Source organism: Thunnus thynnus, chromosome 6, assembly GCF_963924715.1.
Source record: "Thunnus thynnus chromosome 6, fThuThy2.1, whole genome shotgun sequence".
NCBI classification, from domain to species: domain Eukaryota; kingdom Metazoa; phylum Chordata; class Actinopteri; order Scombriformes; family Scombridae; genus Thunnus; species Thunnus thynnus.
The window spans coordinates 12,086,678-12,102,609 of NC_089522.1; the positions used below are offsets into that span (position 1 = coordinate 12,086,678).

Sequence of the window (15,932 nt, forward strand, 5' to 3'; positions counted from 1 at the left end):
TAAAATTGAGTTAATAGTGCAGCATTTAACTGTTAATAATAAACTATTTGTACACTTTGTGTAGCTATATGAATGCATTATTTGCCCAACAACACTTACTAGGCCTACAGATGGAGCGTTAACATGACACCATGTCAGTTCTGAACATCCTGGTGCTGTAAATAGCCGTCAGAAACAAATCTACCACATGTAGGTAATCAATGACCTTGCAGAGCAAACTGTTTCAAGTCACTATGAGTTTCATAGTGATTCATTTTAAGACTGAATATTTAACAAGTTAAGAAGCAGATCATTTTACCAGGTGGCAACACGGATGTAATAACGGGGAGAACAATAGTGGAGAGAGAGAGTAGAACATTTATTTTTGTAAAAACCAGGTTTTAAAATGATTGCAGTCAGACCTTCACATTCTTCTCCAATAAGAACAGAATCAATGTCATGTTTGCAGGATCACTGAACTCAAACTCCTCTTCCCCGGCTAGCTCGAGGTGTAAATTTGAATCACATTTGAAAATGACAACCTGTTAGAGGAGACCGATCTGAGCTGCCTGCTCAGAGTCTGCTTTTCAATGTAAGGCTAGATTGTAGAGTTAGAGGGGGGGGAAGCATTTGGGTGTGTTTGTGTCAGAGGACTAAGAAACCCAATCCTCTTGACGAAATTAATTTTATTGAATTTCACATTCCTCTATTTAAATGTCCAATATTTGATCAAATGTGTTGATCTAAACCTCAGAAGTCAAAGAAATAAAGTCCACAAATGCTCATCAATGCCGTAACAGCACTCACAAACACACTGTATAATTTCTATCTGTCTCACACACGCAGCCTCTCTATTAAAGTCTTCAGTGAGTAGGTGCTCTCCCCTTTATCCACCTCAAGTACTTTGACTTTGTGGTCATCTTCAGCTACAAAATGATGATCTGTGTTAGGACTTTGTCACAGACTGGTTACGGAGAGAAAACTTTTTTTTGTACTCCATCCTGGTGACTCTGATTGGCCTCTTTGATAAGTTTTGAGAGACCACAAACAGGAGCACAACCTATTTTTTAAGCAATGTTGAGCTCTAGCATAAAAAAAAAAGCAACCATGAGCCACAAGGCTACAATTATTAGAGCAGCTAAGCTCCATCATTGTAGTTCAACATAACTACAGTTTGGCTGGCTGCATGGAGAAATGTTTCTTTTTGTATCCAATGTAATATTGATGTTTGGTGAATGTAAAGAGGGAGACAAAGAATGAGGAAGGATTCAAGCCATGTTAAATTAGGATTTTCTTGCAGGAATCAAGAATAACAGCAAAAAAAAAAAAAAAAAAAAATGTAGGAGACGCAGGGTTCATCAGCCAGACAACAAATCAAATGCATCCAACAGTGTATGTGGTACACATCATCTGCTTACAGTGCCTGAACTCCCATCTGCCAGCTATAGATACTCTCTCACTCCCTGCCCGGTCAGGCCACAACACAACTAAACGACAGCCAAACCCTCCCGCAGTTCGTTTCAGAGAGTCCTTTTCGCGAATCAAGGGGGCGTCCGACCCCAGCCTCGGCCTCCTTCAGGGGAGAAAGGGGAGGCCGAGCGGGGAGGAGGGAGCCCAGTTTTGGTGGCCTTTAGTTGGCTTTGGCGCGGAGCTGCGCCCTCTTGCCCGTCACAGCCTGGAAACCGGTCTTGATGCTGGCGACAGAGCAGCGGGAGTGGCACGTCTCACACTGCAGGAAATAGAGGCGAGTGTCCTTCTGCAGGATGGTCTCTGGGGAGCGGCAGGTGTGACACGTCACATATTCCTCTGCAGGGGGAGGGAGGAGACAGTTATTAGTGCTGCGGTACACACTGGGGTGCTTTTAGGTCGTCTTTTAGTTGATTCTTGGCAGAGAAGTGTGAGGGGTGTGAACGAAATAGATTTGATGAAAGTATAATTAATTAAACTACTTACTGATATATCTTCTCAACACATTTTCTATCTGTTTCTGTTGAAATCTGCCTTTGATCACAAGTTGGTTATTTCCGTCTATGGAGCCACTGTTAAAAGTAAAAAGAGGAAGAAAACAAAAACACAATTCAAACTTTCAGAAAAACGGTACAAACACACACAGAATGAAGAGGATGCTGATACAATTACTGTATATTCATGAATTCCATCACTGTAAATACAAAAAACAAACCTTGTTCCCAACTCAGCCAACAGGAAAGCGAGGAGATGTTTAGGCTGACGATGCAACCTGTGATGAAGTACAGATAATCAGTTTATAAATGGCTCTTTAAAAAAGGGGTTTATGGGATTCTGGGATTGACAGTAACAAGCTCACAGTTTGCAGATGTCTGTGAAGTTGACGAAGGAGGTTTTCTTGGTTCCCACTCGGACCACCTGAGGAGGCTTCATCACAAACTTCCTCTTCTCGCCGGCCACCATGTCCGGGTTCTTCTCCCTCATGATGTTGAACACTCGATTCAAGAGCTGAGAAAAGACGACACAAAGAGTGATGCCGACTGTAGTTTACAAGTACAACGTTTGCATCAGGCTGATCCTCAAAACACATAAATCCCTCTTTCAGTTTTTCTTTTAACCAGTAGATTTTGTTAACCCAGTGCCTTGTGCACAGTTAGTGTGTAAGACTGTCTTGCATTTGTTCCAGTTTACAGGAAATAAAACTGTTAAGAATTGAGATACCTTCCTTTTTTTCTCCTCTCTATGTTGTTTGAAGCAACTTTCTTTTTCACTTATCAAAGACTTATCAAAGCGAGGAAAGTACATCCAACAAGCTGTACTTCCTCAGGAGGATGAGTAGTCTGTTAATAGCTGAGTCTTGTTTTAATATATATGTGTGCATGTGTGTGTGTGTGTGTGTGTGTGGTCCTACCTCATCATAAGTGTAGTCTCTTTCAGAGCCAGCCCAGGCCGGTCCTGTGGAGGAGCTGAATGAAATGCCATCGTTGTTCTTCCCCTCATCATCCTCCAGTGCTGGAAACACATCATACAAACATGTTATTGCACGTGTGTCTTCCTTTAGTTACTACTGTAAAGATCAGGTGAGTTATTCTTACCGTCATCCTTCTCCAGTGTCTCTCCCTCATCAAAGTCCACTTTCTTTGACTTCTTCTTCTTTGCAGGAAGCATCAGGTCCAGGTTGTCCTCATCCAACGCCTCCGTCTGCTCTCCTTCAATTTTCAGCTCCTGGTTTAGAACAAAAAAACAGTGAAATTCAGCGAGGAGATGATGATGATGATGATGAGCTCGAGAGAAAGGAGAGTAATGAGAAAACAACGGCAGAGGTAGAACAGGAAGTGCTGTTGTAAAAATGAGCGGAAAGACAAAAAGATGATGGAAGCAAATTGAAATACAAAGATTAAAAGTGATGAGGTGAGAATAAAGAAGAAAAGTTGGGTGTGTTTTGACATTGACTGACCTTTAATCCCTCTTCTATATCATTATCAAACACTTTCTTAGGTTTCTTCTTCTTTTTCTTCTGGTTGAAGAAGTTCAGGTCATTCAAATCATCAGACGGCTCTGGAGAAGGTAAAGAAAACGCAGCTTCATTCCAACGTAATGCAGACTGGCAGCTAATGCAGAGTTCACACCGCATGACTTCAGCCCTGATTTTCTACTCAGCGACAGTTTTCGGAGATCACCGATGAAAGCACCCAGATCAGAGACATATCGGTGCTCACTTGGCACTCTAAACTCAGCGCTTGATCGCTGTGCGTGAACTGTTTTAAGACGTGATCTGAGAGCTCACCAATGTGTCGCAGGTGCCCGTAAGATATCTAGCAGGCTAAATATTTGGTCTCGTTGGGGAGCCATACAACAAGCTACAGCCAATGAGGGCCCAAGACACAGAGTGAGGCAGACACGGGGTGAAGACAGCAGCTCCCTGAACCCAGTTTTATAATGCATTTATTTGTATGGAGTTTCTATCAGAATCAGAATCAGCTACCTACGTTTCCAGTAGGGCTGTGCGATATGTCTTTTCCACAGATTACATTGATAAATTACTCTTCTTGGCTTTTCACTTTCTCACGAAGCTTTTATTGCACTTAGAGTAACATAATGAGTTTAGTTGTCATCAACTCTCAACTGCTGTCTGTCTCTACTTCGCTACGCTGCACACACGGAGGACTGAGCCCCGCCTGCGCTGAGAAACAGCAGAGAAGCAGCGAGACGGCGACCATAAATGACAGCAAAACGCAGTAGAGACTGTCTTTATTTACATTTGTAGTTATTTACCAAATGTGTGTGCACTCGTTTCATTTCAGCTCAGTGTGTGAGAGTCTCTGCTGATTTTTGCTGTCATTTATGGTGGCGCTACTCTCCTCTGCTCTCTATGGTTCACTGCGGGCGGGGCTGAGCCCACGGTGTGTGCAGGTGATGCAGGTGAAGCGCTCAAGTCAACGACAACGATATTTGTTACGTTACTGTAAGAGCAATAAAAGCTTTGGGAGTAAAAAGCCAAGACGAGTAATGTAATTTAATCCATGCAAAGGATGGACAGACAGCGTGTGTATGGAGGGGTCAGACCCTTTGTTTTTTGCTGCAAATCGGCACACTCCTCACGTGTGTTTTCGTGACATTCTTACCTTTCTTCCTTCCTTCATCTTCATCAAAGTCCAGCTCCTTGTCCTCTCCGGCTTCTGGTTCTGCCTCCTTCGCCTCCACCTCTTTAGCCTCTTCTCCTCCCACGCCCTCTCCTCCTTCTTCATCCAACATGAAGGGCTTCTTCTTCTTCTTCTTCTTCTTGGTCATGTTGGGATCAAAAATCATCTGGAGGAGAGAAAGAAAAGCAGGAATAGAAGATTATACGGGTCATTCAGAAACTTTCACACGCACAAAAAAAAGCTTTTAAAACTGTTGAGAAGGTTATCAAATGATGGCCAGCATAGTTCTTCTGTGACAAGTTTCTGACCATTTTTCCCAAGAATTAAATAATTTGTGGTTCAGTAACTGAGCAGACCATCTGACAATAGCACGGTTCCCCTGGTTACCTGTAGTAACATTACAGTTACAGTCAGAGTCATTTGGAACATTAAAGTTAATTACTATAGATTGAATTTTTATCATTTGCTCAACTAATTTGTCCTTTTCCTCGTTTTGGCTTATGTGATTATAGATATTCATGTTTTAACAGATGTTTATATATTTCAACTTTGTTTTTGATGACCGTTTTAAAAATCAATATCTACAGAATTACAGCAGATCAGATTCAATGTGTTTTAGTTCATTATTAGATCAGATATGTGAGCAATAATAAAGGACAATGTGTCCACATATACAAAAATACCAGACAATGGCCTTTTGGCAGAGTCAAAAAAGAGGAGCTATATTCACTCTGTCAGCTTATCTGTAGGCAGTTTGACCCAAAGTAGATTATTTTCACTTGTGAGAGTCGACTAGTAACATAAAAGAAAACACAGGTGCTGTTGTTGGATTAAAACAGTGATTCAACTGCTGATTTAAGTATCATGTTTTACAATATCAAGTGACAGAAGCTGCAACAGTGAGCTCAATAAATGATTAGTCATCTACAGAAACTGTTCATTTTGTTGATCTTGTATGTCATTTAAGAAAAAAAAGATCAGATTCAAACCTCTCAGTGTTGGTTTCCTGTTCTGATATGATAGTAAAGTCGAATATTTTGGGGGTTTTGGACAGTTTGTTGGGTAAAATAATGTATTTGAAAACCCAATTTGGAATCTGACAATCTTTTCCTTTCATTTCATAAAGTTAATAACAGATCAATATGCATTAGTCAATACTGAAAAGAACCGTTATCAGCAATCCTACAACAGACACTTGCAGCCATTCAGAAATTAACATTTTGAGTGACAATATTCATATATACCGTGATCTGGTTATAAAACATTGTGATAATCTGCTGTTACCTCAGTTCACTAGTGCGATTTTCTGAACTATCGTGACTATCTGAGTGAAACAGTATGAAGACTGACAGCAAATCCATATTTACTACTAACGCACCGACAGAAATTAATTATTTCAAGCCGGCTTAACGTTAAAGTAAAAATACAATTAGTCATGTTTTAACTGTGACAATATACCTAGACATAGAGATTATTCTGACAGCAGTTTCCATGACTACCCTGTAGAGGAAAGCTGACTGTCCTTCTGGATAAAACAGATCTGGCAGCTTTTTGTCTCCGGAGAACATGAAACATTACTAGCCTAACGGCCGGCTAACGCTAACGCTAGCTAGCTCATTTCTACCAGTCGGTCTGAGTTGTCCATTAGTGGTGACAGGGCGGATTGGTGAACCACAGCGAATAATGGTGATCTACACGATGTGACAGCGCCCGATACACCGGTGCTCTGCATATTTTCATGTCATTTCATGTGGTCGGGCCGTTGTTAGCTCGGCTAACAGCCATGTGAGGAGAGCTGCTGCGGTGCCGAGGCCCAAAGTCATCCTCAACACCCATCTGACCCGATCATTCACATAATTTCACCCAACGAGTCTACAAACCGACACGGACTGAACAGTAGATACACCGGGATGACTCACCTCGTCTCCTGACATGTTTGCGGGCTGAAAAGTGACTGAAATGTGGCTCCTTTTTCACTCTTGGATCAGTCGCACACTGCTGCGCCGAAAATGTCTTGCATCAGCGTTGTGTCTGTAGTGCGCAGGCGCAGTCGCCAACTCCTGACGTAAGTACCTCGCGCCAGCGCAATCCAGCTGAGTGTTCAAGAGCGAGCAGATTTATAAACGATAAGAAACGTGCACATGCAGTTAGTATGATCCAACAGTGTTTTAAAGACATCTGATTTTATTGCCCACATTTCCCGTTAAGTTGTTGTTTTTTAATCTATTTATTGATAATTATTACCTTCAAACTGTGTCCAGTTTCCATGGTGACTGTATCAACAAACTGAAAGTGAAGTCATTTATGTTGTCTTTATTTCATTATGATGCCTAATTGTTTTCTGCTATTGTATTATTGTCACAATGGTGCAATTGACGCTTTCTATAAAAAAAAGTGAGGGGAGGACAGAAAGAAAAGCAGGGAAAAAAGGGAAATTTAGTCTAAAACAAGTGTTCAAGAGCAAAATGGCTCAACTAACTGTTGCCAAATATGTATTATATATATGTAAATCTACAGTCTATGATATAAATATGTATTTTATGAGTTTATAGTTAGTTTCTTTTATTATTCTATCGAAAAGTCATTGTATCTCTGTGGCGACTACCGATAATACTACTAATAATAATGATAATAATAATAATACTGCATTTAATTTGTACTGCACTTTTCATTCGCTGTGAATCTCAAAGTGCTACAGCATTAAAAATATGAAGAAAATAACCATTTAAGCCTGAAAATCCCATCTAATGTAAATTATTATGAGACACGTTTATCAGCATGTACAATATAAACTTAACCTTAACACACAGACACCATCAAAAGGCTTCAAGATACTGAAGGTCTAAACCTAAAACTAAAACTAGATTTAGCATCACCAGCAGGTCAGATATGGTCACTACTGTCTGCTGCATGTGACTAATAAAAGTGATGAAAATCTCATTACTTACATTTTCTCATTTTAATGAACTTAGAATGTATTTGCTCATGTTATCTGAGATTTATCATCAAATGCTGGTGTTCAAAATGTGTGACTCAGTGTAGACGATGACCCACATCTATGTTTACCTTCTCTGCTGAATTTCAAGTTCCATTCTTTCAAATGTGAGGATTTGCTGCCATTATTAGTCTGACAATGAAGACACCAGCTTGTGCTTTGGGTAAAATTATGACAGGCATCTTTCACAATGGTCTGACATTTCATAAACAAAACAATAATTGATTTAATCAACTAATGATCAGCAGTGTTAGTTGCTGCCCTTCTTCGAACAGAAAAACTGAACGTACACCCCCATGATGACAAAGTGAAAAGACGAAGCTTTCACCACAATAAAAGAATTGAAAACTTTTTAATGATTTTGCAAATAATATTCTCATCTGGATAAATAAAACACTGAAATGCAAACATGCTTGTCCATCTGTCCTTCTGTTATGCCTTTTTTTTTTTTATCTATGTAAAAAATGTACATCGTGACTTTGAAAAACTAAAGGAATTAACTCTTTAAACTCCAAAACGCTGACGTTGTAGATTGACGATAATCTAATCTTTAACAAACCACCATCTCCTTTTGGATGGACAATAGTGTGACAATAGTTTTATTATTATTATTGTTATCATTTTTTTTAGCGTTATACAATTTGAAACAAAAACCGTTATGAGAAGGACCGAGACAGACAGAGCAGGATCAAAGTGTTAGGTTAAACATCTCTCTTCTAGCCGTGCGTTGTGATCTGTATTGTGACTTTCCCGCTGTTGCATGCTTCACACGACCCCGACAGAACCTCTCAGTGACGGCAGAAATACAGTTTATAAAAAGAGACACGTTTGGGATATTTACACTGAATAACAAGGACTACTGGTGAGAAGTCGCTTCAATGGCGACAGGAGGCGAAAAACAGGTGGGTGGGTTTGGGGGGGAAGAGGGGGGGGGGACAAAGCACACGGCCTGAAACAAAAGAAGAGGATTCTTGCAAACACACAGCTCGCAGCTTCTTCACCCAGCTCATGCTCAGCTAAGGACTGTTATTTTTGTCAAGAAGGAAGAAAAATGAAAAAACATCCAGCCAGTTAAACGCCACGAACACAGGTAAATATGAGAGTCGGAAAAATGGATCGAGCTCCCGTGAAAATCCCCCCTTTCTGTCATCCAGCGACGTTAACGTCACACAGGCGGCCGCAGTAAACTGACAATAACTTCATTATGGCACCGCAGAGCGGAACTATCACGCTTCAGTGTGAACTCTGCAGGCGCTGAGATAGCCCAGTAGCAGGTAACTGCAAGGACAATGGAGTGCTAGTATTGTATTAAAATAGAGGGTAAAAATATTAGGTGAGGTTGCCGTGACACAGTGACGGAGCTTCCTGACTGTGTCGTCGGCACTGAGCACCCCGGGGGTCTCTAAGGTTTGAGTTGTGAGGGGATCAGGAGGGAAAAAGAAAATAATACAGCATTTTTGCTTTTTCGTAGTGTTAGATGAAGTTCAACTCTCTCCTCACACACACAAAAACACTCATACACAACATCCTATCAAGTCCATTCATCCCCCCCCCCCCCCTCCCCTCCCTTCCCGCCTGCCCACCCCCGCTTCTTCTTCTTCTTCCCTCTTTGATGCAGGTATGATGTGGCGGACGCTGCGTTGTTTACATGGCTTCCATCGCCCAGCGCTGCAGGTCCTCCATGTCGTCCTCGTCTTCCTCTTTCTTGGCTTTTGTGGGGTGAAAAGACAGGAGTAAAAAGCGGTGAGAGCTTTGAACAAATGGATGCAGTCGTGTATAGTTGATCTCAGCTGGTTTCCAGGATCAGTACTAGAGGTCTCTGGGGTGACGTCTAACACATCTGACCACCAACTACCTACATAAACTGACTTAAACGTTAGAAAAATGATGCTGCAGTCAGGGCTTGCAGGGTTGCTTCTTCAAAAGTTTCTTACCAGGTCTGGAAGGTAATGAAGTAGAAGGCACGTTGGGGAGGGGGACGTTCTCTGGGCCGATCTCCAGCAGGTTTTTGTCCAGCTCCTCCTGTTCCAGCTCATCCAGCTCCGCCAGCAGTTCATCCTGATAAAGACAGCAAGCAACACGAAAGATGAGGACGAGCAACGACTCATTCATGTTACACCTAAAACCTGAAAAAAACCCCACTTTCAAATCAAGTATATGATATTCATTAGGTTGTTAGGTGGTCTAACTGGGGCCAAATCTGGTCCTACTTTTGTGCGTCTGTACACTTGGTGAGTAAAGCGTCTCGCTTTTAAATTAAAATACTTCAAGTCAGTTGACTGAGAATTTCAGAAATTGTATTCATTCTTTCTGCGATATTATCCCAGGATGACTGAATGCCATCAGTTGTTGTTGATGTTAGTCCATGAATGCGACCCATTGAAAATAAAGACTGATTCAACAGTGTCACTAAACCAGAGTTCAGCCTGGTGGATCACAAAACAACACCGGGCAGAGTCGAGAACAGAATAATCACATGACCTTGGCAGATGACCGACAATATTTCTGGGTCAGGGTGCGTGAAGGGTTTGAGATGTCAGATCAGCTCAAGGTAATATTTCTAGTAAATCTCAAAACATATCAGACACAGACTTTCCTTTTAAAGGCAGAGATCAGTTAAGAAATACCACAAAAAACAAACAAACTGTAAAAATCAAAATATCTGAAAAGCGTCACCAACCTCATCAAACTCCTCTCCAAAGCCGACAGGTTTAGAGATGGCGTCAGAGATCTCCTGGGCCAGTTCCTGCTGCTCTGTAATGTCCTGCATCAGGTCGTCCACCTTGTCGATGTCCCTGAAACAACGTCAAGGAGAGAAACCACATCTGAGTAAAACAGAACACACGTTTACACCTTCGGAGCTTGATGTTGTCCATTTAATGTACAAGTTAGAGGCAAGAAAGTGTGTTTGGATTCTTCTTTAGTACACTGTATCTCTATTATTTCAACCTGTTTCCTCTGTGAGACAAAAGTGACTGTTTTCTATTATGAAATCAAAGCAGATATTCCCGGATAATCTCCATTTGATCGATTAGTCACATTGTAAGGAACCTGATCCACGACTGGCAGCTGCTCTCTCTTACATGTTTTCGTGGGCAGACTTCATGGCCTTGGCAGCGAAGCCCATGTTCTTGAGCACTTCAGTGTTGGTGTTGGCATTCTCCAGAGCCTCTCTCTGGAACTCGATGGTCGACAGCGTGCCATCGATCTGGGCGAGCTGCTTCTCGTATCGCTTCTTCCTTTTCAAAGCCTGCAGAGCCGCTGTGGGAAAGAGAGAGACAGAGAGAGGATGAACAGATTGTCACAAAAATAAACCTACTGAGACGACACTGAAGTGAAGCTGTGAAATATCACCAGGGGTTGTTGAAGTGATTCTCCACTAACTCAGACACCTGATATGTGGTGGTGAAACTGTCACACTGAGTTGACTCTTGACTCATTAATCTTTGTGGAGTTGGAAATAATTAAGGTAAAAGCAATGTACACAAAGTATTCAAGCCAAGAATAGGGACAATGTTTTTTTTTATTTTATTTAATGCAGTCTGCAACTTTTAAATCAGCCTCCAATAAGCAGTATAGATTTATAGTCTATCAATGTAATAACTATAACTAATCAATCACTGGAGGGTCAGTCCATCAGTTTCCTCTCTGTTGGACACTTTGGTCGAGATCAACAAGTCTCACCTAATACTGGCCAGGCTGGCTGGAAATTTAGTTTGGATATTTGCTCCTCAGAGGATGATCCTGACTGACCTCTGAAGTTTTATTATTCAACACTTTCAGGTCAATTTTACTCTTAATCAGCACATTCATGCACGACAAGACGCCTTCAAAACTGCTGCTCAGATTTTCTAGAAAATACATGAGCGATATTTCAGGTCTCAAGGAGGTTTAACGTCATATTTTCAGTGACATCAGTGAACATCAGGCCAAATGTTTATTTGTATACATTTAAAAACCACAATAAATTTAATAGCCAGACTGCTATGAAATTTAAAGTGTGTAGTCATCATCTCGAGAAGAGAAAGCTCCTTCGTTTTAGATGTGCAGAAGCTTTTGTCTCACAACACCATTGAGCCAAATGATCAATCTAGACTAACTATCAGTTAATTACTTAGTTAATTGACAAAAAATGATCAGCAACACATTTTATAATTGAAAATGCAAAATATTTGCAACTTTTTATATGTAAGGATTTATTTCTTCTGTTGTTGTTTTTTAAACTGACTGTTTTTAGGTTTTGGACTGTTGATTGGACAAAATCAGATATTTGATTATGTCACCTCCACTTTTCACTATTTCCATATCTTTAAGACTTAATTGATCCCCAGAGGAGAAATTCACATATTACAGCAGAGTAACAGACACTCAGTAGTCAAGTGAATGGCAAATCAATCTACATACATTATAAACATTATACACATTACAATACTTAGACTACATGATCTGACTTGTGGGCTGTAAAAATAGAAAAGTTGTGCAAAATATGTGCAGAAGTAATGGTTCTGGTAGACGTAGCTACAGTATATGTACATGTTATAGGTGAAGGTGAATATAGGTGGAGTAATGAAACCATTATAAATTAAATATGAACTTTGATGTCTGGAACCCCCAATCACTTCAATGAAAAAGTTTGTCCAAACTTCTGACTGGCACCCTACACACACACACATATGTGGGTAGTTTTCTATTTACCCAGGCTTACCAGTTACAAGCACTGATTAGTTTATAGGTCGTTGTAATTGCTTTCTGGCATTATGACCTTATATCAGGAACTTCTGCTGGAGGTCTGCAGGATTCAGCACAGACTTCTGATCAAGGTGCAAACACGCCCACTTCTGTGACAGCAGTGTCACGTCCCTTTAACATGTGCAACCCCAATGTTCAACCCATTATCTAGATATACTGAGTCAGTATATTCACTGCCAACCTCTCTGCAGCAGAGGGACATCTAACTGTAGCTGCAACGACTGCCACACCTCTATTCTTTATATTTATAAGTGGACACACGTGAATCACACGTTAAAATGATCAGTAGACATATGTTAGCTGAAGATAAGACTAGCAGAACCTAAGTTAGAAGAAGTAAACGATAATCAATAACCAGCCAGACAAATCGAGCTATCAGCTCGCACTCACGCCACCAAACCTCAACCTATGTCTGGATAACGACGCGAGGTGAGGCTGCCAACAGTGACGGCAGCTCGGGAAAGTTAGCTAACTCAGCTAACATGCTAACACATAGCCTCGCGTTGTTGTCAAGGCTGTTTGATCAACGAAGATCAGGAATGAACAGAAAACACGCCCGGATATCTTTACCTCTTTTGTTTTTCGTGCCGTTTTTCTTGGCGATTTGCAGCTCCTGCTCGATCTTCTTCTCTAGAAATTCCTGTTTCTTCGTTAGCATCTCCTCCGTCTCTCGGAGTTTCTGGATCGCCTCCTGTGGGCTCGGTCCCTTTCCTCCTTTTCCCCCTCCTCCAAATATCTTACCGAACAACGACATATCTACTACAACACACTAATTATTTATATATAAAAAAACAAACCCAGAAAACCAAGCTTAGTGTTAGCTTTCTCGCTGCTAGCATACACTGACACTTCGCCCTGGAAGGATTGTTGATGTTTCCCCACTTCCTGGATAAGGCCCTATGACGTCACGTCGCACGATGACGTCTCCATCTGCTGGACAACGGAGCGCTGAACATTAAAGACAGATAGATAGATATATAGATAGATAGACAGACAGATAGATAGATATTAAATAGACAGACAGATAGATAGATATATAGATAGATAGACAGACAGATAGATAGATATTAAATAGACAGACAGATGGATAGATATATAGATAGATAGATAGATATAAAATAGACAGACAGATGTATATATAGATAGATATTAAATAGACAGACAGATAGATATATATATAGATATTAAATAGACAGACAGATAGATATATAGATAGACAGACCGATAGATAGATATTAAATAGACAGACAGATATATATATATATATATATAGATAGACAGATAGATAGATATTAAATAGACAGACAGATATATATATATATATATATATATATATATATATATATATATATAGATAGATAGATAGATAGATAGATAGATAGATAGATAGATAGATAGACAGACAGACAGACAGACAGACAGATAGATAGATAGATAGATAGACAGACAGACAGATAGACAAACAGATGGATAGACAGACAGACAGACAGATGGCTACAGATAGACAGATAGATAGATAGATAGACAGACAGACAGATAGATAGATACACAGATGGATAGACAGATAGACAAACAGATGGATAGACAGACAGATAGATAGATAGACAGATGGATACAGATAGATAGATAGATAGATAGATAGATAGATAGACAGACAGGCAGATAGATAGACAGATGGATAGACAGATAGACAGATAGACAATTAGATAGATAGATAGATAGATAGATAGATAGATAGATAGATAGATAGACAAATAGATAGACAGACAGACAGATAGACAGATAGATATTAAATAGACAGACAGACAGACAGATAGATGGATAGATAGATAGATAGATAGATAGATAGATAGATAGATAGATAGACAAATAGATAGACACAGACAAATAGATAGACATATAGATAGATAGATAGATAGATAGATAGACAGATAGATAGACAGACAAATAGACAGATAGATAGATAGATAGATAGACAAATAGATAGACAGACAGACAAATAGATAGACATATAGATAGATAGATAGATAGATAGACATAGATAGACAGATAGATAGATATAGATAGACATATAGATAGATAGATAGATAGACATATAGATAGATAGATAGATAGACATAGATAGACAAATAGATAGACAGACAGACAAATAGATAGACATATAGATAGATAGATAGATAGATAGATAGATAGATAGATAGATAGATAGATAGATAGATAGATAGATAGATAGACACTTTATTAAACCAAAGGGAAATTCAAGTGTTACAGCAGTCAACAATGAGGTAAAAAAGGTTTTAAAAAATGCAATTGAAAGCTAAATTATATACAATAACTAAATAAACTAATTCAAATATTAAAATTTAACAGGAAGAATAAAATGATCAGGTGGATATTGCGATAGCATTAAGGTGCATGATTGTCCATGGCTGACAGCAGCTAAAGACGATCAAATAAGAATCTAAAATATAACAGATGTGATGGACACTGTAATAAATAATAAAATGAAAGTCTGTCTTCACTGTCACAGGAGGAGAGTCATTATACAGACTGATGGCAGCTGGCAACAACGACTTCCTGTAGAGAAACTGAAAGTGCTCCACTGTTTGACCAGCAGGTCATGGAGGGGATGACAGATGTTCTCCATGGTGACTGATAGTTCGTGCAGCATCCTCGTTCAACGACCAGCTCCAGTGTATCCAGAGGAGTCCCCAGCACAAAGCAGGCCGTCACTGGCTCTGGCTTAATCATTTTGACTTTGTTTTATTATTAACTCATTATTTATTCATTATTGTTCCAGCTATCGTTCTTACTTGCATTTTGTTTTCGGCATCGTACATTATTTCCTTCAATAGAAAATTTCAGTGAAAATACTGAAAGATTAACCTGCAGGTACACCGTCCTCACTGGGACCTCAACCACTGACGTCATGGCAGGTGTTTTCCATCAGCTGTCAAAGACTATTTCCATACAAAGTCATTCACACGAGAGCTGGTTCTGTACCTTAAAACTACACATATCTGTCTCTAACAACTGTTTCTACTGTAACTGTATATCTAAGAATACTGGATTCATTTCATTCACATCATTTAAGCCTGAGCTTTCAGAGTCTTGTGAACATTAGTTTTATATGCATGGAATCAGAGATTAAATTCAACATATATGAAGCTTTTTAACAGTGAATTATTTTGCTGAAATTTGCTGGCAAGCTGCTTTAATATCACTGACAGGGATGAGACCTGAGGTGCAAATGCCTGCAGGCTTTAAATGGATTCTCCAGATGCTCCAGATCAATATAGAACTGCACTTACAAAAAGCTGCTTGACTTGCAAGAAAATGTAAAAAAGGATGGAATAAATCGATGCAGCGGAGGTTGAAATGTTCAGACTTTTACTCCTTAGTATGTGAGTCATGCCCCCAAAACACTGGATCCTACATTTCCCATAATGCAACTCAACCCTCTCTGTGTAGTGTATGAGCAGCTCTTGAAGTCTCCACTTTTCAATGAGGTTGAAGTTTAATTTAATTATTTTAAATATTGTTTTTTTTAAAATAAGTTTTAATTTGTAATCTCACAGCCCCTGATCATGATGACATCA

The 15,932-nt window shown here is 39.8% G+C and overlaps 2 protein-coding genes across 2 annotated transcripts; both read right to left on the reverse strand.

Moving 5' to 3' along the window:
* Positions 1-337: 337 nt before the first annotated feature.
* eif2s2 (eukaryotic translation initiation factor 2, subunit 2 beta) lies at positions 338-6,664 on the reverse strand. Its single transcript, XM_067591723.1, has 9 exons — positions 6,509-6,664; positions 4,572-4,755; positions 3,404-3,504; positions 3,042-3,171; positions 2,858-2,958; positions 2,306-2,454; positions 2,162-2,218; positions 1,933-2,018; positions 338-1,785 (listed from the first exon to the last, which is right to left on the reverse strand). Exons 1-9 carry the CDS (start codon positions 6,521-6,523, stop codon positions 1,610-1,612), a joined length of 999 nt encoding a protein of 332 aa, XP_067447824.1. The 5' UTR covers positions 6,524-6,664; the 3' UTR covers positions 338-1,609.
* A 1,255-nt stretch (positions 6,665-7,919) lies between these two features.
* Positions 7,920-13,237, reverse strand: LOC137184248 (charged multivesicular body protein 4b). Its single transcript, XM_067591727.1, has 5 exons — positions 12,904-13,237; positions 10,668-10,845; positions 10,265-10,379; positions 9,519-9,642; positions 7,920-9,293 (listed from the first exon to the last, which is right to left on the reverse strand). Exons 1-5 carry the CDS (start codon positions 13,085-13,087, stop codon positions 9,229-9,231), a joined length of 666 nt encoding a protein of 221 aa, XP_067447828.1. The 5' UTR covers positions 13,088-13,237; the 3' UTR covers positions 7,920-9,228.
* Between the last annotated feature and the right edge of the window lie 2,695 nt (positions 13,238-15,932).

Coding starts and splice junctions, on each gene's coding strand:
- LOC137184248 (XM_067591727.1), bottom strand. CDS start 13,087: ATGTCGTTGTTCGGTAAGATATTTGGAGGAGGGGGAAAAGGAGGAAAG. Junction 9,643..10,264: donor TTGGAGAGGAGTTTGATGAG/GTTGGTGACGCT, acceptor TGTCTTTATCAG/GATGAACTGCTGGCGGAGCT. Junction 9,294..9,518: donor TTCATTACCTTCCAGACCTG/GTAAGAAACTTT, acceptor ACCCCACAAAAG/CCAAGAAAGAGGAAGACGAG.
- eif2s2 (XM_067591723.1), bottom strand. Junction 3,172..3,403: donor ATATAGAAGAGGGATTAAAG/GTCAGTCAATGT, acceptor GTTCTAAACCAG/GAGCTGAAAATTGAAGGAGA. Junction 2,219..2,305: donor TTCACAGACATCTGCAAACT/GTGAGCTTGTTA, acceptor ACTTCATCACAG/GTTGCATCGTCAGCCTAAAC.